This window comes from Sus scrofa, chromosome 8 (assembly GCF_000003025.6).
Source record: "Sus scrofa isolate TJ Tabasco breed Duroc chromosome 8, Sscrofa11.1, whole genome shotgun sequence".
In the NCBI taxonomy this organism is placed as follows: Eukaryota; Metazoa; Chordata; class Mammalia; order Artiodactyla; family Suidae; genus Sus; species Sus scrofa.
In genome coordinates, this window is record NC_010450.4 from 53,756,733 (window position 1) to 53,780,852 (window position 24,120).

General features: G+C 39.4%; 1 protein-coding gene across 10 annotated transcripts in view; it reads left to right on the forward strand.

Moving 5' to 3' along the window:
• LOC100519853 (zinc finger protein 525-like) overlaps nucleotides 1-20,636 on the forward strand; it is a 38,519-nt gene extending 17,883 nt beyond the window's left edge. For 3 of the 10 annotated variants that reach the window (XM_013978713.2, XM_021101313.1, XM_021101314.1), the window contains one exon: nucleotides 1,245-4,270. In XM_013978713.2, the coding sequence (XP_013834167.2) occupies nucleotides 1,245-2,170 (926 nt within the window). In that variant the 3' untranslated portion in view covers nucleotides 2,171-4,270. Of the gene's footprint in view, nucleotides 1-1,244; nucleotides 7,006-12,508; nucleotides 16,751-17,843; nucleotides 17,966-19,249 lie in introns of those variants that run through there. The other 7 variants (XR_002346656.1, XR_002346657.1, XR_002346660.1 and 4 more) reach the window with 7 other exon arrangements.

Sequence of the window (24,120 nt, forward strand, 5' to 3'; positions counted from 1 at the left end):
GGCTTTTTATTTCTTTGCTCATTTGGTTAAAAAAATCAAGTATTAAGTTTAATGCAAATTATGAGAGTGTTCATTCTTAAATTTTTTTTTAAATATAGAGACTTCTACTATTGATCACAATGATAACTGTGTTTTTCTTACATGATCTTTATTACACTTTGGTAATTACTGTCAATCCCTGGTTTGAGTATATCAATCATGTAATGGTACTTAATATTTCTATGTATCTATTTCATTTAATATAATTCTGTACTATGATCTTAACTCTGTATATGCACTTAATTTTTTAAATTACTAATCAACCCCCTGATTTCATAAAAAAATTCTAAATTATTTTTGTTCTATAATTTTTTTTTTGGCTTTTGAGGGCTGCACCCACAGCATATGGAGGTTCCCAGGCTAGGGGTCTAATCAGAACTATAGCTGCTGGCCTACGCCAGAGCCACAGCAATGCCAGATCTGAGCCGTGTCTGTGACCCTACACCACAACTCACAGAAATGCCGGATCCTTAACCCACCGATTGAGGCCAGGGATCAAATCTGCAACCTTGTGGTTCCTAGTCTGATTCGTTTCTGCTGTGCCATGACAGGAACTCCCTATAATTCTTTGAGTGAACTTTTGAATTCACATTTCTATTATTTTGTTGAGTACTATTGAATCAGTATTTATTAAAATATTGGTTTGTAATTTTGTGTTTTTTTCTTAATTTTTAATTTCTAGTGTCTTTGCTTGCTTTTGTTATTGCATAATATTGGTCTCATAAAAAGTCTTGATATTTTTTACTCCTCTTCAAACTTTGTATATAATTGTGGAGTATTTATAGTTTTTGTTTTGTTTTGTTTTTTAAGTTGGCATTACCTGTTGAGTTATCAAATCCAGAAATTTTTCCATTTGGAAATTCTTTGCAATTAAAATTTTGGTCTACTGAATAGTTTTAGGTTTGTCGTGATTATTTATTTATTCCTTCATGCTGAAATCTAAATAGGTTGTATCTCACTGGAAATTCATACTTTTTTTTTGAAGTGTCCATTTTGTTGGTATACCCTTATTCATAGTAGCTTCCTATATATACTTTTATTTATGTGGTGTCATTTATAGGATATCTGCTTTCACTTCTGATTTTGTTAATTCTTCTCTGTTTTATTCTTCAATCTAGCTAAGAGATTCTCCATTGTACATGAAATTGTAAAGCATGTTCAATGAAAACATTAATTTGGATAATTTGTTATTTGTTATCTTGCAGCTCTGTCTTCTCATGACACCCAGAGTTTGATGCCACAAAACCCAGGCATGGAATTTTTCTTGCAAACAATGCTGCTGGGAAAATATAAAAGCTATCCTGTTGGCACTTTTGATGTAATTATAGGCAGGGCAGGTAAGGGGGCATGTGAAGGGCAGGAAGGTTGTTATGATGCACATACTCCTACTGGGACCCTTATCCATGAGGAAAATGTTGCTGGTAAAAGAGATCAAGGGTATAAATCAAATTGTGAAAAACTCCACTTTAAGTCAGTATCATTGGCAGAAAATTATACTTTTGTAAGCAGAGACCCACATTATTTATTGAAACATGGGTCTTCTCTGAAAGGAAATTTGGAAAATCAGGATAATCATATAGACTGTACTGCAAATGATGGTGCAAAACATGAATATATGCTTGGATTAAACATTCATTCAAACATTTATGAACACCAGAGGCTTAAAAATGGAGGGAAAACCCCCCAATATGATCGCTTCAGGAGATCTAATAGCAAGGGTTCATTAATCTTCAACCAACAAGTATTTCCTGATTATTCCAACATCCCTAATGTTGATACTAATTGGGGAGTCTTGATCCAACCATCATTATTCAGTAGGTATGATAATACAGTTAATATAGACCAACATACCATGTGTACTAAAAGGAGTAAAGCCTTAAGCAAGAGCTGTGTATTCAGTCATTATAAGAGTGTACATACTGGAACAAGAAGTGATTCCTGCATTGAATCTCAGACAAATTTTGACCCAGACTCAAATCTCATGAAATGTCAGGGACTCAATTTTCAGGAAACCATTCGATACGAAATAAACATAGGAATGTCATTTCTCAAAGCTCAGATCTCATCGCATATCATAGAATTTGTATTGGAGAGAAAGCTTGCCATTTTAGTGAGTGTGGCAAAGTTTTAAGCCAGGCTTCAAGACTTATTCAACATCAGCATCATCATACTAGGAAGGAGCAATGCAAGTGTGAAAAATGTGAAAAAGTCTCTAATCAGTCATTAAATCTACGAAAAGATAGGAAAAAACATACTGGAGGGAAAGCTGACAAATGTGAAGATGCTAAATGGTATTCAGCCTTTGCTAGACACCATCTGATACATACTGCAGAGAAGCCATACAAATGTATAAAGTGTGGGAAAGCCTTTAGATGGTGTTCACATCTATGCGGGAATCAGAGAATTCATATTGGAGAGGAGCCTTACAAATGTACAGAATGTGGCAAAGCATTTAACTGGCATTGTCATCTTACTTGTCATCTGAGATCTCATACTCAAGAGAAGCCTTATAAATGTACAGAATGTGGCAAAGCCTTTAATCGGCCTTCAGCCTTTACTCAGCATCAGAGAATTCATACTGGAGAGAAACCTTACAAATGTACAAAATGTGGCAAAGCCTTTAATCAGCATTGTCATCTTACTTGGCATCTGAGATCTCATACTGGAGAGAAGCCTTACAAATGTACAGAATGTGGCAAAGCCTTTAATTACCCTTCAAATCTTATTCATCACCGGAGATCTCATACTGGAGAGAAGCCTTACAAATGTACGCAATGTGGCAAAGCCTTTAGTTACCATTGTCATCTTACTAAGCATCTGAAATCTCATACTGGAGAGAAGCCCTATAAATGTACAGAATGTGGCAAAGCCTTTAAGTGGCCTGGAGGTCTTACTCAGCATCAGAGAATTCATACTGGAGAGAAGCCTTACAAATGTACAGAATGTGGCAAAGCCTTTAGTCGGCATTCTCATCTTACTCAGCATCTGAGATCTCATAGTGGAGAGAAGCCTTACAAATGTACGCAATGTGGCAAAGATTTTAGTCAGCATTCATCTCTTACTCGCCATCAGAGATCTCATACTGGAGAGAAGTTCTAAAAATGTACACACAATTTGGCAAAGCCTTTAGCCAGTAGTCAGGTTTTAATCAGCATTGACGATCTCATACTGGAGAGAAGCCATTAAATGTACAGAATGTGACAAAATCCATACTGGATAAAAACCATACAAATGTAATCAGTGTGGCCAAGCCTTTACCTATCACTCACATCTCACTCAATATCAGAGAGTTCATACTACAAGGAAGCTTCACAATTATACTAAATGTGACAAATCCTATAAACATCAGTACTTTCTAGACATCAGAAAATACATACTGGAGAAAAACTTCACAGATGTAGAGAATGTGGCAAAGCCCTTCATCAGAGTTATCGTATTTCTTAACATCAGAGAATGTGTAATGGAGGGAAATCTTGCAGTGTAATATGTAATAAAGGATATTTATAGTAAATACATAATTTAGACAACACCAGAGGAAAGATACAGGAAAGAAACATTAATGATATAAAACGTCGAGGGGAATGTTTAGTCAAAATCAAATCTACTCACATATAGGGAATGCATAGTAGAACAAATTCACTCAATAACTCTTTTCTGAGATTGCTCTAACTCAGAACTTAAAATAATCCATACTTGAAACACCAAAAATATCAGTATGGACAAGAGGATTAGGGGAGGAAAGTTTGGGGTGGTATTATTCTTATATCTCTATGGACATTATCTGGGCTTATTAGACAACAAAAAAATGCTTGTAATTCAAGTTCAAAATTACTAAATGCTATGTGATTTTTTTCCTAGTATGTATGTGAACTTGTTTTTCACTGTTGTGGCTTCAAAGACAAGAGGAGCCCATCCACCTTAGGTGGGAAATATTTCTATCTGATACTCCATGGAAGTTTAAGAACCCTGTCATATAAATGTGCAAGAAAACCTAAATGGAGATGGTATGTATGATTGACTTAAAACTTTCCTGTGGATCACCATTTTTAAGTGTTTTGGAAATCATTCTTTATAATTATGTTAGACAGAATGTCACTCTAAAATATTTGTTGCAACTGCTTTTCATGATAAAAAGGCATTTTGTTGAAAACCTGATGTATTGTCATAAAAGCAGTAAGACTCATGCATCTCTGTTGAAGTTTTGAAATAAAGACATCACCGTTCGAGAAAAGTGTAGTTAACTCTCTGCTTAATAGTTATAAAACTAATGTACATTTGTGTTTACTAAAGACTTGGCCTCTATTTTGTAAACCATAGAAATCAAAATCCTCAGAGGAATGTATTTGAAAAACAGAAATGCTTCTGAATTCTGATAACCTGTATTTTTTTTTTTTTTTTTTTTTTTTTGTCTTTTTACCTTTTCTAGGGCCTCTCCCATGGCATATGGAGATTCCCAGGCTAGGGGTCTAATTGGAGCTGTAGCCACTGGCCTATGCCAGAGCCACAGCAACGAGGGATCCGAATCGCATCTGCAACCTATACCACAGCTCACGGCAACGCCAGATCCTTTACCCACTGAGCAAGGCCAGGAATCAAACCCACAGCTTCATGGTTCCTAGTTGGATTCGTTAACCACTGCGCCATGACGGGAACTCCATGATAACCTGTATTTTGATCTAGGATCACACAGTGCATTGTGAAAAGTTTCATTTACATTATTTGTGAAATTATATATATTTTATTTAATAAAACTGAATGGCTTTTTAACATGGTAAATTTGATGCATAATTAATGAAGTGTTATCACACCACCTGGATGAAACCTCCCATATTATTTAAAGTTTTAGGTAACAGATGGTAACAGTGACCTATTTGATCAAAAAATAGGGTGGCATCTATAATTATTCCTTTTCCTAGTAACCTCAAAATTCAAATAATTTTTTTATTTTTCATAATTTGTATATGGTGCAATTTCTTCTTTTTAAGGACTGGCCTGTTATGATGGTTATAGTAAGGATTATCAGGAGGATTGTTGAAAACTTACCTAAGGTATGTCCTGCTATTGCCTCATCAGCAGTTATTTGGTGTACCTAGGCAGACTGGGTAATGTGAACTGACACCAGGCATTCCTGTGAGCATGTGCAGGAGAAAAAAGGCTACAAACTCAGAAGCAAATGCAAGTTTTTGCTTTGTTTCCCTAGCAGCCTTTGCGATCCACAGTCTTCCAGACAAATTCTGGTTCCTCTTTTCATGCACACCTTCAATAAGACTCTTAAGAGCATGAAAATCCTACTCATTTGGGTTTTCATTCAACGATAGGCACTTATTATCAGGAAGCCCCCCACATTTCAATCATTGTCACTGATAAATGCATGCACAAAATTGCTGCCACTGTCTCTCCCTTCATCTTGTTTTGGGTTTCATGCATGGGCCAGCTATTTAATATTTTAGGAAATGTGAGTCCTAAAATCTGCTTTGATTTCCTTTTCTTTTGTTATTTTCAATTTTCAGATGTATCCTTATTATCTTCCTCGCTGCATATGATTCCCAGGCATTGTCCTTCTTTCCTTTGTTATGGACACAGGGTACTCACTGGTCTCCTCACCCCGGTCAACCATGCAGGCCCTGATAGTTTCTCATGTGCACTTTGCAGTTTTTCTAAAGCAATGAGAAATTTAAGTGACAAATTTTCAGTCATTTATAGGATTCAACTATAATATTGTGGTTAGCTAATTATGGTAGAATGGAGATTCTTCAATGGATCAATGTTTTGACTGAGACAGCATTAAGAGTCATGTGAAGACTGATAAAATAGGACAGTGCTGATTTAGAGAGAAATATAAGGTTCATTGAAAGTAAATATGGAGAGTTGTGTACGAATGTATAAAGGAAAGGGCAAGGGAGGCTCCCTTTAACCACTCCTGGGACTTGGGCACGTAGTGGTGCACTCTAATGTATAAATGACAGAGATGAGACTTGGCAAGTGTAGTGCTTTTCCTAGAATACAGGAAATCAGACACTGATATCATGATTTAAACAAATTTCTGGTCAGTACTGAGGACCAGATGTGGTTAGTAAAGAGTATCCCATTTCCCAGGATTAGATCAGTGGCAATTTAGTGGAAAGGGAGTGTGAGTGAAACAAACTTTCTGAAGAAATCTTTAAAGTGTCACATGGAGGAGTATATTTGGGAGAAGAGGGAGCTTTTTGGGCACTGTGTAGACTGGTCAGCAAGGTGTGTGCTCTAGTTTCACAGAAGACTACTGCCAGTTGTGTAACTGCAACATAAATTATATCTCCTTTAAATGAATAACCTTCCAAGGATGCTGACCCACAAGTGGCAGGGTCCCTCTCACTTTGTCTTAACAGTGTGATGGTCTTGTCATGAATTCTGGGTTCTGGACCAAGGGATACCCTAGATGGATAAGTTCACCAGTCAGAGGCAGTGAACTTTTCTTTTGCAAACAGTTTCTTGTCTAGACTTTCCCAAATTTTTCACAGCCCATTTTGTCTTTTTACATATTTTGACTGGCTTAGGAGGAAATGTCCTTCAATTGTGGTCATTGCTCTGATGAAATTTGTTTGAAGATTGTGCTCACATTAGCATTGATGTAAAGGGTATATGATAATGTGTTTTTTCTATAGTTAATATTTTATGTTCAGTTATACCAAAAAGTATGCATTTTTATACAAAGAATGTCTATTTGGTGTTATGTACAAGGGAATAGGTTGATGTTCATAGTTGTTAAAATAACTGAGAAAACATAAGGTACCTTCTCTTTTTTCACTTCTCTGGAATCATCTAGATGTGTAGATTTCCATTCTCTCATAATTTGCCCATACGTTTGCCACATTACCAAGCATCAAATCATGTTCCATGCCCCCAAAAGAAGAATGTGTGAATCTGATAGGACATGGGGGTTATGATTTTTTAAAGTTTAAAAAATAAAATGTATTTGATATGCAATATTCTTTCAATTTCTGCTGTACAGCCAAGTGACCCAGTCCGCGTGCGCACGAGCACACACACACACATTCTTTTTTTTTGTAATACCATCTTCCATCATGTTCTAACCCAAGTGACTATACACAGTTCCCTGTGCTGTACTGTAGGACTCCTTTACCCAACTGTTTCAAATGTAATAGTTGGCATCTACTAACCCCAGACTCCCCATCCATCCCCTTCTCTCCTTCTCCCCGGTAAACACAAGTCTGTTCCCCATGTCCAAGATTTTTTTCTTTTTTGTCAATAGGATCATGTGTGCCATATTTTAGATTTCACACATAAGTGATATCATGTGGTATTTATCTTTCTCTTTCTGCCTTACTTCACGTAGTATGAATCTCTAGTTCCTTCCGTGTTGCTTCAAATGTTGTTATATTGTCCTTTTTACTGGTGAGTAGTATTCCATTGTGTGTGTGTATGTGTACCACATCTTTATCCATTCATCTATCAATGGACATTTGGGTTGTTTCCATGTCTTGGCTTTTGTGAATAGTGCTGTGGTGAACATAGGGGTCCATGTATCTTTTTTTTTTTTTTTTTTTTTTTTCCTGCTCTTTAGGGATGCACCTACGACATATGGAGGTTCCCAGGTAGGGGTATAGTTGAAGCTACAGCTGGTGGCTTATGCCACAGCCACAGCAATGCAGAATCCAAGCCACATCTGCGAGCTACACCACAGCTCACAACAATGCCGGATACTTTAACCCACTGAGCAAGGCCAGGGATCGAACCCACAACCTCATGGTTCCTAGTCGGATTCGTTTCTGCCCCGCCACAATGGGAACTCCGCATGTATCTTTTTAAATGAATGTTTTCTCTGGACATATGCCAGAAGTGGGACTGCTGGATCATATGGTAGTTCTATACTTAGTTTTCTGTGGAACCTCTATACTGTTTTCCAACATGGTTGTACCAGTTTATATTCCCACATAGAGTATAGGAGGAAGTCCCTTTTCACATCCTCACCATTATTTTTTGTTGTTGACTTGTTAATGGCAGTCATTCTGACTACTCTGAGGTATCAAAACATTGTAGTTTTGATTTGCATTTCTCCAGTAATTAGTGATGCTGAGCATTTTTTTTTTTCCTGTGCCTGCTGGTCACCTGTACATTCTATTTGGATTAATGTCTATATAGATATTTGCCCATTTTTTATTGGGTTGTTCGTTGTTGTTTAGTTTTATGAGTTGTTTGTATATTTTGCAGATAAAAACCCTTGTCAGTTGGATCTTTTGCAAAGATTTTCTCCCATTCTGTGGGTTGTCTTTTCACTTTTGTAGTATTTTCCTTTGGTGTGCAAAAGCTTTTGAGATTAGTTTCTCATTGGTCTACTTTGTATTTATTTTCATTATTCTAGGTGGTGAATCAAAAAAGATGTCATTGTGATTTATGTCAAAGAGAATTCTGCCTATGTTTTCCTCTAGGAATTTTATAGTATCTGGCCTTAAATTCATGTCTTTAATACATTTTAGGAGTTCCCATTGTGGCCCAGCAGAAACAAATCTGACTAGGAACCATGAGGTTGTGGGTTCGATCCCTGCCCTCACTCAGTTAAGGATTTGGCATTGCCATGAGCTGTGGTGTAGGTCATAGATGCGGCTCGGATCTGATGTTGCTGTGGCTGTGGTGTAGCCCAGTGGCTACAGCTCCTGGGAACTTCCATATGCTGTGCGTGTGGCCCTAAAAAGCAAAAAAAAAAAATTTTTTTTAAATTTATTTTTGTATATGGTGTTAGAGAATATTCTAATTGCTCCCTAACTGTTGGTCTGCAGGACATGCATTTCTGGTGGTCTCTCCCCTGATTTGGCTGCAGGCAGGAGTGCTCTCTGTAGATCAGAATGTGTACCAATGAGTCTCCCATGGCTCCTTTGGCATGGATGGAGTGCCACTGGAATAGGACCCTACAGGGCCACTGGCCCGAGCCTTGGCGCTTGTGCTTTTCTCCAGTCAGGTATCCTGCAGCTCCCGCAGGGAGTGTGAACCAGTAGCCCTTTCGGGACTCCCTTGGCATGGAATGGGAGCAAGTAGTGCAGGCCCCCATAGGACCACTGAGCAGAGCCATGGAGTTTGTGTTTTTCCCAGTCTGGCAGTTTGCAGCTCCCGCAGGGATCCTGCACTGATGACGCTCTTGAGGCTCTTTTGGCATGGAATTTGCTCCACTAGAGTGGGAGCCACTGGCAGGAGCCACAGAGCTTCACCATGCCCCCAACCCCACCACCCCCATGGTCATTCCTCCTGCTCTGAGTTCTCTATAGCCCTAAAGGCGAGGCTGCTCCCCAGCTGTTGCTAGGCAGCCACTGCTGCTGGGTGGCTCCCAGAGCTGAAGCAGACAGTGACCTGCAGCCTGAGAGCACACACAAGGAACAAGGCTGTAGTGGTGGATCCCACTCCTTCTCTCCAGCACCCCCAAACAATGGCACCTAGCCTCTAAGCCTGACTGAGTGCCTCAGCTTACGCCATCAAATGTGGTCCCCCTATACTCTAGTTCCTTCAGGCTGTTTCTGTCTGGCCATCCTGAGCTCTCTCTTTGTGTCTAACCTCTAAGGCCAGAATTTTAGTTCCCGACACTTACACAGTCATACAGTTGTCACTATAGCACTGATGGTTTGTGGACTATTTCTGTTTTAACTCCTTCACACCAATTGCTGTGTTCTCCTCCAATACTCCAAAGTTCCTCCTCTGTCCAGGCTCATCTCCCTGCTGATGGTGGAACTTCCCAAAGTGAAGTTTTTCTTCTTCCAGCTCCATCCTAGGGGGACTGTCCTGTGTTTCTTTTTTCTTTTCCCCTCTCTCTTTCTTCTTTCTTTTCTCCTTTATGGTTTCATGAAGTTTTTCTTGCCCTATCATAATCCTGAGATTTTTTTGTCAAGTGCTTGGCAAATTTTCTGTGTGAAGAGTTCCACATGTAGATATATTGTCAATGTATTTCTGGGAATAGGTGAGCCACATGTCCTACTAATCCACCATCCTCCTCCAGACTCTCCTTTTTTTTTTTCTTTCAGAACTTTGACTCCCTTCTGGCCTGCAGCTTTTCTGTAGACAAATAAGCTGAAAGCCTTATAGGAGTTCCCTCATAATTAACGCTTTGCTTTTCTCCTGCTGTCTTTGGAATCCTTTGTTTAACTTTCACTTTTGCTACTTTTAAAAAAATAATATGCCTTGGTGTAGGTCTGTTTGGGTTTGTCTTGTTGGACACCCTCTGTGACCCATGTACCTGCATATCCATTTCCTTCTTTAGATTTGGGAAGTTTTTAGGCTTCAAGTACATTTTTAACACCCTTTTGTCTTTCCTCAACTTCTATGCATGGTTTGACATGTCTCATATAATCCCCAAGATCACTTATATTGTTTTCTTTCTCTTTCTCTCTCTCTCTCTTTTTTTTTTTTTTTTTTTCAATTTGGCTCTCTGTCTGCTGTCATGGTTGGGTGATTTCCATTATTCTGTCTTCCAAGTCACTTATTTGTTCCTTCACATTATTCATTCTGCTATTCATTGCCTTTAACTCTGCGTTTATCATGGCAACTGAGTTTTCTAATTTTTCTTGGCTCCTCCTTATAATTTCGAGTTCCTTTTTACAGTAATCCACATTTCTGTTGATAGCCTTTCTTAATTGCTTCAGTATTTTCATTACTTCCTTTTTGAACTGAGTGTCTGTTAGACGGTTTCATTGTTTGCTCCTTCGGGGAATTCTGTTCTTTTAATTGGGATTGCTGCTTCTGCTTCTTCATTTCACTTATATTTCTCTTACTCCAGATGTGTGGAGATTTCCTTTAGGAATGCTGATTTCTTCTTTTAGTGTTCAATCCATGCATTGTGAAAATTGTTCTACACGTGGGTTTTTCAATATATATTTTTGGGAGAAGGCGGTATCCACCTTCTGCACCTCTGCCATCTTCTGCCAATCTACCTTCCCTCTTTTGGTCTCATCTCTTTTGATTTGATGACTATCTTTTGTTTGATGTTTGGATTCCTTTTTCTTTTCTTTTTTTGGGTGTATAACCATTATAGAATTTTGCTTTTGTGTTTACCATGATGTTGCAATATAGTAGTCTATATACATATATGAATGGAGGGTCAGTAGGTTCAGGAGAGTGTGGAAGCACCAAGTTCTATGGGATTAATCATGGCTGTATTCATGGGCAAAAGAAGAGAAGTCTGCCATTCTGGTCAGATCTAGATGTTAGTAACTATAAAAAGCAAGCAGCAGAGATCTTATAGAAAAGAGCCAGCATTAAATGAAATGCTCTTATTACTCTAGGCAACCTCTCACCATAGCCTCCTGTAGCTCCTTGAGTTCCACACATACTTGCACAGGGAATAGTGTATTACTAGAGCATGTGACTCTTTCACATGAACATTCTGGGTATTCGAAAAAACAAAACAAGTTCAAGTGACAGGGTTTGAAAAAGGTTCACAGTGGAAAGGAAACTATTGTAACAAAACAGCCGGGTCCTTTTGAATGAATTCAACATCCTGTTGACTTTGCTGCTTTAGAATCTATAGAGGAGATTGGTGTATTCCATGATTGCTGCCCCTTCCTATCAGTGTTAGATGGAGTACCCCATTAGGAAGAAGTGCCTATAAGGAAGGTAGCAAGGCAAACTCCCTGCCCTCTGTCAAGAGTGGGTGCAAAAGATTTTAGCCCAAATGCCTTCATCCTTTGAGGTCCAAAGTGTTTCTATATGAATGATCTTCTGTTTGTTGGCAGTTGTGGAGAGTTGATCTCAGTATCCCTGTTTAAAAAATGTTATCACATGTCTTCCATGATAAAACATGAAAAGTTTGAGTTATTCTTAATAATTAAGGTTTGTTGGGACTACATCATAAATAAATATGTTCAAAATTTTTAACATGAAAGGAAAAATTAACTCTGTGGTCCCTTCTGTGGTATAAATATTTGGTTTCTTAAATTTTCAAATTTTGAAATTCGGCTCCCATGGTGATATCACGTGAGTTTTGGGGAGGTTATTAAGTCACAAGGCCAGAGACCTCAAACATGGGATTAGTATCATAATTGTAGCCAACAGAAGCTCTTCCATCTATCCCATCATTTCAGTACACAGGTCGTGGCACAGCAGAAATGAATCCAACTAGGAACAATGAGGATGTGGGTTTGATCCCTGGCCTCACTCAGTGGATTAAGGATCTGGCATTGCCACGAGCTGTGGTGTAGGTCTCAGACATGGTTTGGATCTGGTGTTTCTGTGGCTATGGCTTAGGCTGGCAGCAACAGCTCCGATTAGATCCCTAGCCTGGGAACTTCCATATGCTGTAGGTGCGGCCCTAAAAGGACAAAAGCCAAAAAAAAAAAAAAAAAAGCCATGTATGAACAAGAAATTTGTCCCTCACCCAACACAAAGTAAGCTTGTAACTTGTTCTTAAACTTTTTAGCCTCGGTCATTATAAGAATAAAATACTCTGTTGTTTCTAAACTGTCAAGTCTCTGGTATTTTGTTTTGGCAGCCAGAGTTTCTCATCTCTGAACTCAAAGAAATGTCAAGAGAACTTTGAAATCTCAAAAGAGAAAATTGGCTGGAAAGAAATCAACAGAGCAGAAGAATCCATCATTATGGAACAACTAAAAATGCTATGATGTATGCCTAATGGGTATAGCCATATTAGAATAAAGATAGAAAGGAACAGAAATTAATTTTTAAAAAGTAATGACAGAATTTCTCCAAATGAATGTCTGACATCAAAATCACAAAATCCAAACTCCGACAAAAATACGACTAGGAAACTACTGACCAATATTTGTCAGACACATAAATGTAAACATTCTCAACAAAATCTTTAGAAATTGAACCTAACAATGTTTTGAGAGAATTGTGTATCATGACTCAAAAGGATTTATCCCAAATATGCACATCTCATAAACATTCTACAATCAAACAATTATATTCATCCTATCAGTGCCCTAAAGAAAAAATACTATTATGTCAGTAGACGCAGAAGGTGTTTGAAAAAATTCCAAGACCCATTCTTCATATAGTTTCTCAGTTCAATATAAATGGAATGGAGATTTCTCAAGTTGATAACAACAGACTAAAAAAAAAAAATTCCATGTCACATTGTGCTTGATGATAAGAAACATGAAGCTCCCACCAAGTGCCTGTAAAAATCAAGGATATTCCCTTCCATCACTCCCTTTCAGTATTTTACTAAGTCCTTGCTAATGAAATAAGGCAAGAAAATAAGTAAAAGAAATACAGATTGGGTAGGAAAAATAAGAAAAACAGCCCAAATAAAAAGTGGACTGGGAATTACCTCATGGATCAGCAATTTAAGGATCCAGCGTTATCACTTCTGTGGCTCTGATTACAGCTATGGCATGGTTTGCGCCCTTGGCCCAGAACTTGTGCTTGCCATGGGCACAGCCAAGAAATAACTGGACCAAGAAACTTTACAGACATCTTACCAAAGAAAAGAAATGCTTTGCACATAAGTATATGGAAGAATTATCCAGATTACATGTTATCATTAAAATGCAAATTAAAAATACAATGATATCTGATGACATAGTGCTTAGTTTGGTCGAATGTGTAACAATTACAACAACAAATACTCTTGAGCATATGGGGCCTTAGGAAATCTCATTCATTGCTGGAGTCAAGGAAAAATAATACAGCTTCTTTGGAAGACAGATTGACAGTTTGTACTTTATTATTATTTTTTTAAGATGCATGTGTACATGCTATATCATTTTTTTTACTCAATGAATTTATTACATTTGTAGTTGTACAATAATCATCGCAATCCAATTTTATAGGATTTCCATCCCACAACCCCAGCGCATCCCCCCACCCAGTTTGTACATTATTGAAAATACTCCCCAACTTACAGAGAAGCAAGTATTCTCATGTATATGTTATTATATATATATATCCTGAAAGGAGTTAAAAACTTAAGTCCATACAAAAACCTGCATACTGATAGTTATAGAACCTTTAGTCAGTATTGCCAGAATGTAAATCAAGGTGTCCTTTAGTAGATGAATGGGAAAATATATTCTAATATATTCTTGGAATGTAATAATTTTCAGAACTGAAAAAATAAGCCATCGAGCCATAAAATAGATTGGGAGGGTAGATGAAGATGGTGGCAGGAGGACATGGAGCTCTCTTCTTCCCACAAATACATCGGGAATATGTCTACACATGGAATAATCCTTACAGGACAGTGACTGAACAGTGACAGAAGAACTCAAAACACCTGAAAGGTCAAGGAAGGTCTTTATGGAACTGGCAAGGATAAAGGGGAAAGAAAAGAAAAAAGTGGGAGGGATAATTGGAGACCTACACCACTGGGAAGGTGCTGAAGGAAAAGAGAGATGCTCACACCCAAGGATATCCCCTCACCAGCAGAGATGTCAATGACAAATTCTTACAAAGATATGACATTCCAAGCCTGAAAGAGAAAAAAATATATAGAATATGAATAGACCAATCCCAGATACTGAAATTGAACTTGTGATGTAAAAAACACTTCCAACCAACAAAAGTTCAGGACCTGATGTCTTCACAGGCAAGTTCTATTAAATTTTAAGGAAGGATTTGCTGTTGTGGCACAGCAGAAATGAATCTGACTAGTATCCATGATGCAGGTTTGATCCCAGGCCTGGCTCAGAGGGTTAGGAAACCCACATTGCCGTGAGCTGTGGTGCAGGTCAAAGATGAGCCTCGGTCCCGCATTGCTGTGGCTGTGGTATAGGCTGGCAGCGTAGCTCCAATTCAACCCCCATAATTTTACTTTTTTTTTTTTTTTTAATATCTTGCAATACTAGTAATGTGGGCAGACAGTGTTTATGGGCAGAGGCTCAGGTGGGTGGAGGTAGTGGTGGTATTCTGTGGAAGTTCGTTTTTTTTTTTTTTTTTTTTTTTTTTTTTTTCCTGAGGACAGAGATGTGACAATCAGTAGAATGACAGAGTGAATGGACTAGTGATTTTTAATGTGATGGTAGCACTGAAGACCATATGTGGTTAGCCGCCAATGTGTGAAGGGGGATGTTCATGGACTATTTCTCCAGCCACAGTTCAGCTGCTCTGATGGTAGGTTTAAAAACTCAGTGTGCCCAAATGTACCTGAAAGTTATACATCACATTAACATAACTGCCAAAACCTGGGAGATGCCAACATGAGCAGAAGTGCCTTCAGTAAAGAGAGAAAAGTGCAGAGTTGTCAGGAAGCCTGGTGCAAAGATGAAGATGTGGCATTTCCCTCAATGGTATGAATGTCCATGGACTACTGTAGAGTCTGTCTGAAAGGAAAGAGTCACTAGGGTCAGGAGTGGAGCAGGAATCCAGGTACAACCCAAGAATAGGAGACAAGTTCTGCAAGCCAGGTGGCCTCAGCAAAGCCTCATCCTGGGGTGGGGCAGAGGGATGTGGGTGGGGAGGTCATGTTGTCCTTCAGGTTGAAATCCTGGAACACCAGAGGAGGAAAGGCTGCCTGAACTCCTGGTGAATAGTTGTGATTTGAAGAGGAAGGAGGGAGCCATTTTGTTACCATTTAGTTCTGTGATTGTTTCTGTTACAATGAAGCCTTTCTTCTAGTGAGGCAGCCTGTGGTGAGAGCACAGAAGAGCACTGTGGGCAATCAGAATTCTGTCTATTAACACTTCTCCCCTCTCACTAGCCAGGAAGAGGGAAGCAAAATCCTGGCCTTTGCTTCTGAGGAGGAAATGAATTGTGACTTGGGGGCCAGGGGGAAGGAGGATTGGATATCTAACACATATGACCATCATTTTTGTAAAAAGAAAAAAAAAAAAAAGAAAAGAAACACAGTTTGGGAGATTGAAATGAGTTTTTAGTGCTGAGTTCACTTCATCTGCTCAGACTCTATAAGCTAGATCATTGGTTACTATTTTCTCTGCGTCCAGCGCTCCCTGTTTCCTAAAGGTGGCCTTTCCCTCATAAATTGAGACCAAGGTCTGGATATTTCCAGTACTCAGTGGGTAAGCTTTCTCCTCAGGTTTGATTTCAGAGTCAGTGTCCTTGATCATCCTCTCTCTCTTGCTATTGGACAAACCAAGGCTTCCATGGCTCCAGGAATGATTTTCAAGTACAGCTTATTGACAATCTTTCTCAATTCCTGGATTATTTATTGGCTCCAGCCACTCAGCTACTATCTCCATCTAATTTCTCTGAACTGAATCAAGTCAGTTTTTCCTCCCTTAGCCTTCTGCTGTGGCATCCTTATGTAGCCATGTCACAGTTTGAACTGTCATTACTGGAGAATGGTCCTAGGTTTTCACACTAAGAAACTTTCCAGAGCACTTTGGTAGCCAACTAGCTTATAGTCTGTTAGCATAACATATCTCTCCTGGAGTTTCTTCTACTGACTGGACCCTAATTTCTGCCCTCCCTCCTGTAGAAACAGGCAGGGAAAGGCTGCTGAGACACCCACAAACTAGCTTGTAGACACTCCTTTCTGAAGCATTTTTGAAACTTGTGTTTCACCCACTTGCCCTTCAAGAGGTCATCTGCTGTTATTTGGGGCAATAATGGCAAGGACTGGTTCAGGAGTTCATTGAGAGAGAATACACAGAGGCATGTGCCAGCTGTGGGGTCTGATGAAAATAACAAGAGCTTGGAAGTTCCCATTGTGGCTCAGTGGTAATGAAGCCAACTAGTATCCATGAGGACTCAGGTCTGATCGCTGGCCTCGCTCAGTGTGTTAAGGATCCAGCATTGCCGTGAGCTGTGGTATATATGGCAGACATGGCTCAGATCCTGTGTTGCTGTAGGTGTGGTATAGGCCAGCAGCTACAGCTCTGATTTGAACCCTAGCCTGGGAACTTCCAAATGCCATGTGTGCTGCCCTAAAAATCAGGAAGAAAAAGGAAAGAAAGAAGGAAAGGAAAGAAGGAAATGGGAGACGACTGTTATCATTCATTTGCTTTCCTCGTCTGAGTCATGCCTCCAGGTACCCATTTGGAATAGCTTGATCCTTGATTCTCTGACTTGAATCAACGTTGCAGGGGCTCCTTCTTGACTCCAGAGCCTTGGGCTCTTTCCTGACACCAGTGGGCAGCTGTGCTTCCTCAGTCAGGTCCCTAATTAGCTTGACTGATTCCTGCACAACATAGGGAAGTCCTTAATTTGTTTCACTGGTGCCAGGCCTTAGGAGACCTGGAGTTTTCCCATCTTTCTGAGTAGCTGGAGAAGGGAGAGGACGATGAGGCTTTGAGTGTTTCTATACCTGAAATGAAGTCTCTCTGACTAGGTTCTTTCTAATCAGGAAGAGATACCATTTTGGTTTTTATCTTGCAGTTTACATTTCTTTTCTTTTTGAGAAGCATTACCATTAGCACTTACTTCCAGTGACTTTCTTCAGTATCCAGAGCCAGTCAGCATTCCAGGTTTCCCTAGCTGTGGCTCAGGGTGAGATCATTTAGAAAATGTTTTTCTGACAGCAGAGTGTAAGAAAGACATAACAGCAGGCTTATAAATAAAAATGCAAAATGACCCAGCACACAAGATTGCATCATAAGAGAGGCAGACCTGATCTCTGTACTTGAAGCACTTGAAGAAGGAGCAAGAGAAGGGTCAGCATGGGATTCTCTGCTGGGGGCCACAGTGGCTGCCCCTGGCTCAGGAACATGCCTCCTTCATCCACCAGGAGGGTGTTCTCCCCTCAGAACTTGGAAAGTTACATTACAATGATGTTCTAGTCATGAGGGGCAAACTAAGTGGATAATGGTGTTGTACTGACTATAATTTTTTTTAATTCTCTGAGCCTCTGAAAATTTTCAGGGTCAGCTAATGAAATGATTCTTACTTCTGTGTCTATGTGATAGGGAAGGACCTCTTGATGCAGACTCGGGGCTTCCACATCCTCAAATGATGATGTTCATATAGTCATCTGTCCATCAGTATAAGTGCCATGGCATTCTGGGCAATCTCAGGAAAAATCATGCAGGTAAGATTGCCTTTAGAACCACTGCATGTGGATTTTAGCCCTAGGAAGTTAGTTTTTGCCTCTTCTTTCACTCTTTTCTCTCCTGCTGTAATTAGTTGACTCATCTATTAATAACTCATTTTTTGACAAGACTCTCTGGGTCTTGATCTTCCATAAAATGAGAGCATTATGTTGAAATACCACATTGGCCCCATATAGCCCTGAATTCTATGACTCTGTTCTCTGCCTACATGTGGGGTCTACTCTGCATACATGTGTCTAAACATAATTAATACTACTGGTATTTCTATGCTGAGTTATTCCAGACAAAGGTAAAAACTTTTTAGTGAGTTTGTGTTGTCTTATTAAGCATTTTGAAATACTAAAAGTGGAATAGTACTGTTCAGCATTTACCAAGTGCTTCATATTAGGCTTTTTGAAATATTAAAAGTAGAATGGTACTTTTCAGCATCTATCAAGTGTGTATTTTGTGCCTGCCCCATCCTGAGTGCTTTCTATGTAGCTTCATAGTACTGGTCTGAAGTAGGTACAATCTTATCTTCATTTGACATATGAGGAACCTAAGGCACAAGAGGTTCATTAAGCAACTTATCTAAAGTTACACAGCCTATACGTGATACAGCTAGTTTTCTATACAGCAGAAATTGATGGAACATTGTAAATCAACTATAATAAATATTTTTTAAAAAAGTGATAGAGCCAGTATTTGAACTTGTGAAGTCTGACTTTGGAGTTTGAGCTCTTAATTACTAGCTTGGAGGATTGTTGAGAAACAGGCTCTCTTTGTGCTTATTGACAGTTGTTAGTGTAACTTAAGCATGTGACTTTTTAACATGGAGTAGATTGACAGTGGGGTGTAATGGCTAATGACATGGTGGTTTGCACAGGTCCATGACACCCTTTTCTAAATGAGTTTTGTTTTTTGTTTTGGGTTTGTGTGTGTGTGTGTTTCTCTTTTTGAGGCTGAACCCACTGCAGCTAATGAAGGTACCCAGGCTGGGGTTTGAATCAGAGCTGTTTGAATCTATACCAGTCACAGCAACACGGGATCCGAGTAGTGTCTGTGACCTACACCACAGCTCACGGCAATGCTGGATCCTTAACCCACTGAGTGAGGCCAGAGATCAGACCTGTGTCTTCTTTTATACTAGTCAGATTAGTTTCTGCTGAGCCACAGTGGGAACCCCCTTCTAAATGAGTTTTTGTAAATTATTTGGGGAGTGATGTAATAAAACATTCTTTTAGCAGCTTCAATTTTCAGGATATTTTCCTTTTCCATTTCAGAAGTGGTCATTCATTGTAACCACCAAATCCCTTTTGGAGACTAGTTTGAATATGTTTCTTCTTGTAACTACTTAGCGGAGCTTATGATCTACATTTCCATGGCTGTCACCTTTGGATTCAACAGCTTAACTTCATGGCTCCTGGTAACACACGTCTTCTTCAACCAGGCCCTGTCTGCTTTCCTCAGTCACAAATTTTACAGAAGCAAATCCTATCCAAAGCATAAGAAAGCTTTCCTACCATTTCTGTTTGAAGAAAACCTCAGTCATGAAGAATACAAACCAGGTGATGGGTTCAGTTCCTAAGGACCACAAGTTCCAGAGACCAAAGTACATTGTCTGTAGAACTGCTTGAACCTCTGTTCCATTTCTGTACCCAAAAGACTTCATTACTCCTCAAGGAAATGAGTCTTCAGAGAAGAAATACTTGTGGCAGACCTGGGAGAGCTTTGTAAAACCAACAAACTGCTTAAGAGTAGATGAAACCTCTGCAAGCTGCCTCAAAAACAAACTAACCAAGAACATATGAACAGCTTCAAACCTACACAAAGGAAGGGATAGGTCATCTGTGGCTTTGTTTTTGCTAGAAATGAACTAGACCACACAATATGATAGGTGCTCAGTAACTGCTTATTACAAGGCAATCAAGGCAGAATAGCCTTTGAAAATAACGAGGAGTTCCCATCGTGGCGCAGTGGTTAACGAATCCGACTAGGAACCATGAGGTTGCGGGTTCGATCCCTGCCCTTGCTCAGTGGGTTAATGATCCGGCGTTGCCGTGAGCTGTGGTGTAGGTTGCAGACACGGCTCGGATCCCGCGTTGCTGTGGCTCTGGCATAGGCCGGTGGCTACAGCTCCGATTCAACCCCTAGCCTGGGAACCTCCATATGCTGTGGGAGCGGCCCAAGAAATAGCAACAATAACAACAACAACAACAACAACAAAAAAGACAAAAGACAAAAAAAAAAAAAAAAAAAAGAAAATAACAACGAAGTGTAAGTTTATACCAATGGATTCAGGGAAAAGATGAATTTATTGGAATTAGTTTATACTTTCACCTATTACCACAGATATTTCTGTTATGTATTTGTCAGTAGTCATCTCCCCTTCAAATCATGGCCTGACAGAAAGTTTGAAACCTCTTTGATGTAATACTTTTTTGACATCCCTTTCAAAGGAGTACCTTAAAAGTGAAAGCATCTGACAATAAAATATTTTTATATTTGTGCACAAAAAGCCTTCATTAATGGAACTGACTTCCATGTCTGATTGGATAGTGCTGTAGCCTCATTTATCTGTAGTTATTCAAATTGGATTTATGTCTGCCTGAGTTTCTTCTAATAGGATAAATCCAAAGATATTTAAAAATAAAGTTTAGGAGTTCCTGTCATGGTGCAGTGGTTAACGAATCTGACTAGGAACCACGAGGTTGTGGGTTCGGTTCCTGGCCTTGCTCAGTGGGTTAAGGATCCGGCGTTGCTGTGAGCTGTGGTGTAGGTTGCAGACACGGCTCAGATCCCATGTTGCTGTGGCTCTGGCGTAGGCTGGTGGCTACAGCTCTGATTAGACCCCTCCCTAGCCTGGGAACCTCCATATGCTGTGGGAGTGGCCCAAGAAATGGCAAAAAGACCAAAATAAATAAATAAATAAATAAAATAAAAAGAAAATAAAAAGAAAGTTTACACTTGAAATAGCTTGTGATAAAGCAATCACCCATGACTGAATCACATGGATATAAATGCATTGTAAGAAAATAGAAAATTATAGCCTGAGCAATGCAGTAAAACCTGCACATCCATGCAGCATAAGATTTACTGGCTTATTGGCTGAGGTATTAATTAACTTTATTAATTTTATACCAATGTCTCATTCTAGTACTGGGTACTAAAGTTTTGCAGTAAGATGTATCATGCTCTGAGGGAAAGAACCTCATTATTAACCTGACACATATGGAATTTATTGTCTAAGAATATCGTCTCCAGCCCCATCCCTGGAGGAGTCAACTGACACTCATACATAGATTCCTATTTAATCTGACTTTAAATATGTGTATGTCAGCCCATATTCTAAAGTTCTTAGAATTCGGATATAGCATTTTCTCCTCCAGCAATCAGATACCACCTCCATCAGCTGCTCAGCCTACAAATAAATGACATACTCATTTCACTCATCATTTGGTTTTGCCATCCTCAGGACCAGGAGTCAGGAACACACCTTTCTACATTAGGAATGTAAAGCATATTGTGTTTTGCTCTTAATTTCCACATAAATGGCATGGGTAATTTTTAGTGGCATAGTATTTGGGGAAAAATATATTTCACTTTAGCATGCATTTTTATGCTGGCTTACAACTAGGAATTTGGCTGCTGTTCTGGAATTGTGTTGTACTTTTAAGTAAAATAATGAAGATCCCCCGGGAAAAAGCCTATCGGGCTGTAAGAGAATGTTCTCAGTACCCCCTTCCTTGCCCAAACTTTGCATTTCTAAGTGAAGAAAAAAAGGAAGTAGTGATGTCCACAGAGGGGTTCAGAGCAAAGCCCCGTGGTCTTTGAAAGCTCAAGCATGGAAAATAATTGAGAATTGTGCAGTGCTTGCAAGATCACCGTCAGCATTGTTCTTTGTGTTGGTGAAAATATTCCTTATGCCTAAAAGGAATCTGCAAATTCTTCACATAAATGATCCAGAAATAGCTTTGGTGGGGACAGAGGTTCTTGATTTTCCTATTGGCTTAGTGGAATAGCTCTAATTTTTCCTTTTCTGTTACTATTAAATTTGGGGAAATGATAATCAACTACCTCATAACAGCATTCCCTGGATTAACTACTGAATAACAGTGTGCTTAAAATAGTGTTTAAGTCTGAGTTGCAGCTCATTTTCTATACTAACATTTGCTTTCATTGAGCATGGATTAGTTTGTCCACAAAACTTTGTTCTGTATACAGTGAGTGGTTATGGCTGAAATTTCTATCAAAAAAGAGAAAGCCTTGGCTGAAATTTTTATGTAAGGCTTAGTGGATTGTTTAAGGAGACTATAAACATTTGTATAACTACAGTTACCTGAAAATTTAAGGGCCATTATTAAATAATGTATCTCAAAATGAACTGATATGTTAAAGATCTTAAAATAGTAAATCAACAAGTAGAAATTCTTTACACATGTCTAAGCAATTTTTGCCCACTTGCTCACATTGTTTGTCAGAAAAAAAAAAATAACGAATTTTTGTCAGGGTCTCATATTAGTCTAATCTTCTAAGATTTTTCTGACAAATGGACAGAAACCCTGAAGGTGGCATACTTCATCATTTTTCTCAAATACCAGTGATCTCCTAACAAGACATCTTTTGGTTTGGAGAAAACAAAATTTAATTATTCAAATAAAGGGCTATTCTATGCACATGTTTTTCCCCCACATCCATGGCATATGGAAGTCCCCTGGCTAGGGTTCAAATCTGAGCCACAGCTGTGGCAATTCAAATCCTTAACACACTCTACTGGGCCAGAGGGCGACCCTGCATTGCATCTTTCTGTGAATCAGAAAAGTCATTACTCTAGGAATATCCCCATGACAGCAGGGCATGTACCTTTGTGGGTATACAAGATAACGGTTGATGGGACTGTAGCTCAACAAGCAGAGCTTGAGCTGGGTCTCAAGCCACTCACTGTTCAGCCTGGTGTCCTCTGTGCGGTGCAAAAACTGCACAACCTTCCCTAGAGACCCTGCTCATCATGCTGCCTGTGTCTGCAGATTCTGTTCATTCTTGGAGAAAATAAGACTTGATTTCATAGAATCATCTCATTGAGAATGACCATAAGAATAAAACTAGAAGGGGAATAAACACTCCACGCAAATCATCTGTGTTTTCCACGCACAAAAAGAGGAGTTTGGTGCTTATCAGCTAAGTGACTCTCTTTTTTATTCCTTTTTTTTTTGTCTTTTTCTAGGGCTGCACCCAAGGCATATGGACGTTCCCAGGCGAGGGGTCTAATTGAAGCTGTAGCCACTGGTCTATGCCACAGCCATAGCAACACAGGATCCAAGCCGCTTCTTCAGCCCACACCACAGCTAATGGCAATGCTGGATCCTTAACCCACTGAGAACCCGCAACCTCATGGTTCCTAGACAGATTCATTAACCACTAAGACATGACAGGAACTCCTGGGTAGGGATTCTCAAACCATAGACTGTTCAGATGCTAGGGGGCTGACCGCATGTTGAATACTTTGCTTCTCTGATTACCAGCCCTTGTCTTTCCAGCTCACTGTTCTAGTACAGCAACTCCAACAGTCTTTCCAACCCATGGGGACCTCCATCTATTGATATCATGACATGATTGTCTTCATTTTTCTGTCTTTTCTTATCTCCTCATTGGGCTTCAATTCCAATTCTAATCATTCCTTTGTATATATCCCCAACTCTCTTGCCTCCCCATACTGCTGCTTCCTGCTGATTTCACCAAGACACACTCTGGTTAAAATCAGCCCTCCCTCCATTGTGTGTGCACCTATGCAGCTGAACTGTGACTTGAGAAATAGTCCATAAACAGCCCCCTTCATATTGGTGGCCACTAACCTCAAGAGGTCTTCAGTGCTACCATCGTACATTGCTAGTCCATTCACTTTGCCATTCTACTGACTGTCACATCTCTGTCCTCAGGGAAAAGATGTTGGAAGAGAACTTCCATAGAATACCACCACTACCTCCACCCACCTGAGCCTTTGCCCATAAACATTATCTGCCCATGTTACTAGTATTGAAAGATATTTTTTAAAAAAAGTAAAATTATGATTCACATACATATATAAAATGAATATGTGCCTTTTTTTTTTCCTTGCTTTTTTAGGACCACACCTCTTCCCAGGCTAAGTGTTTTG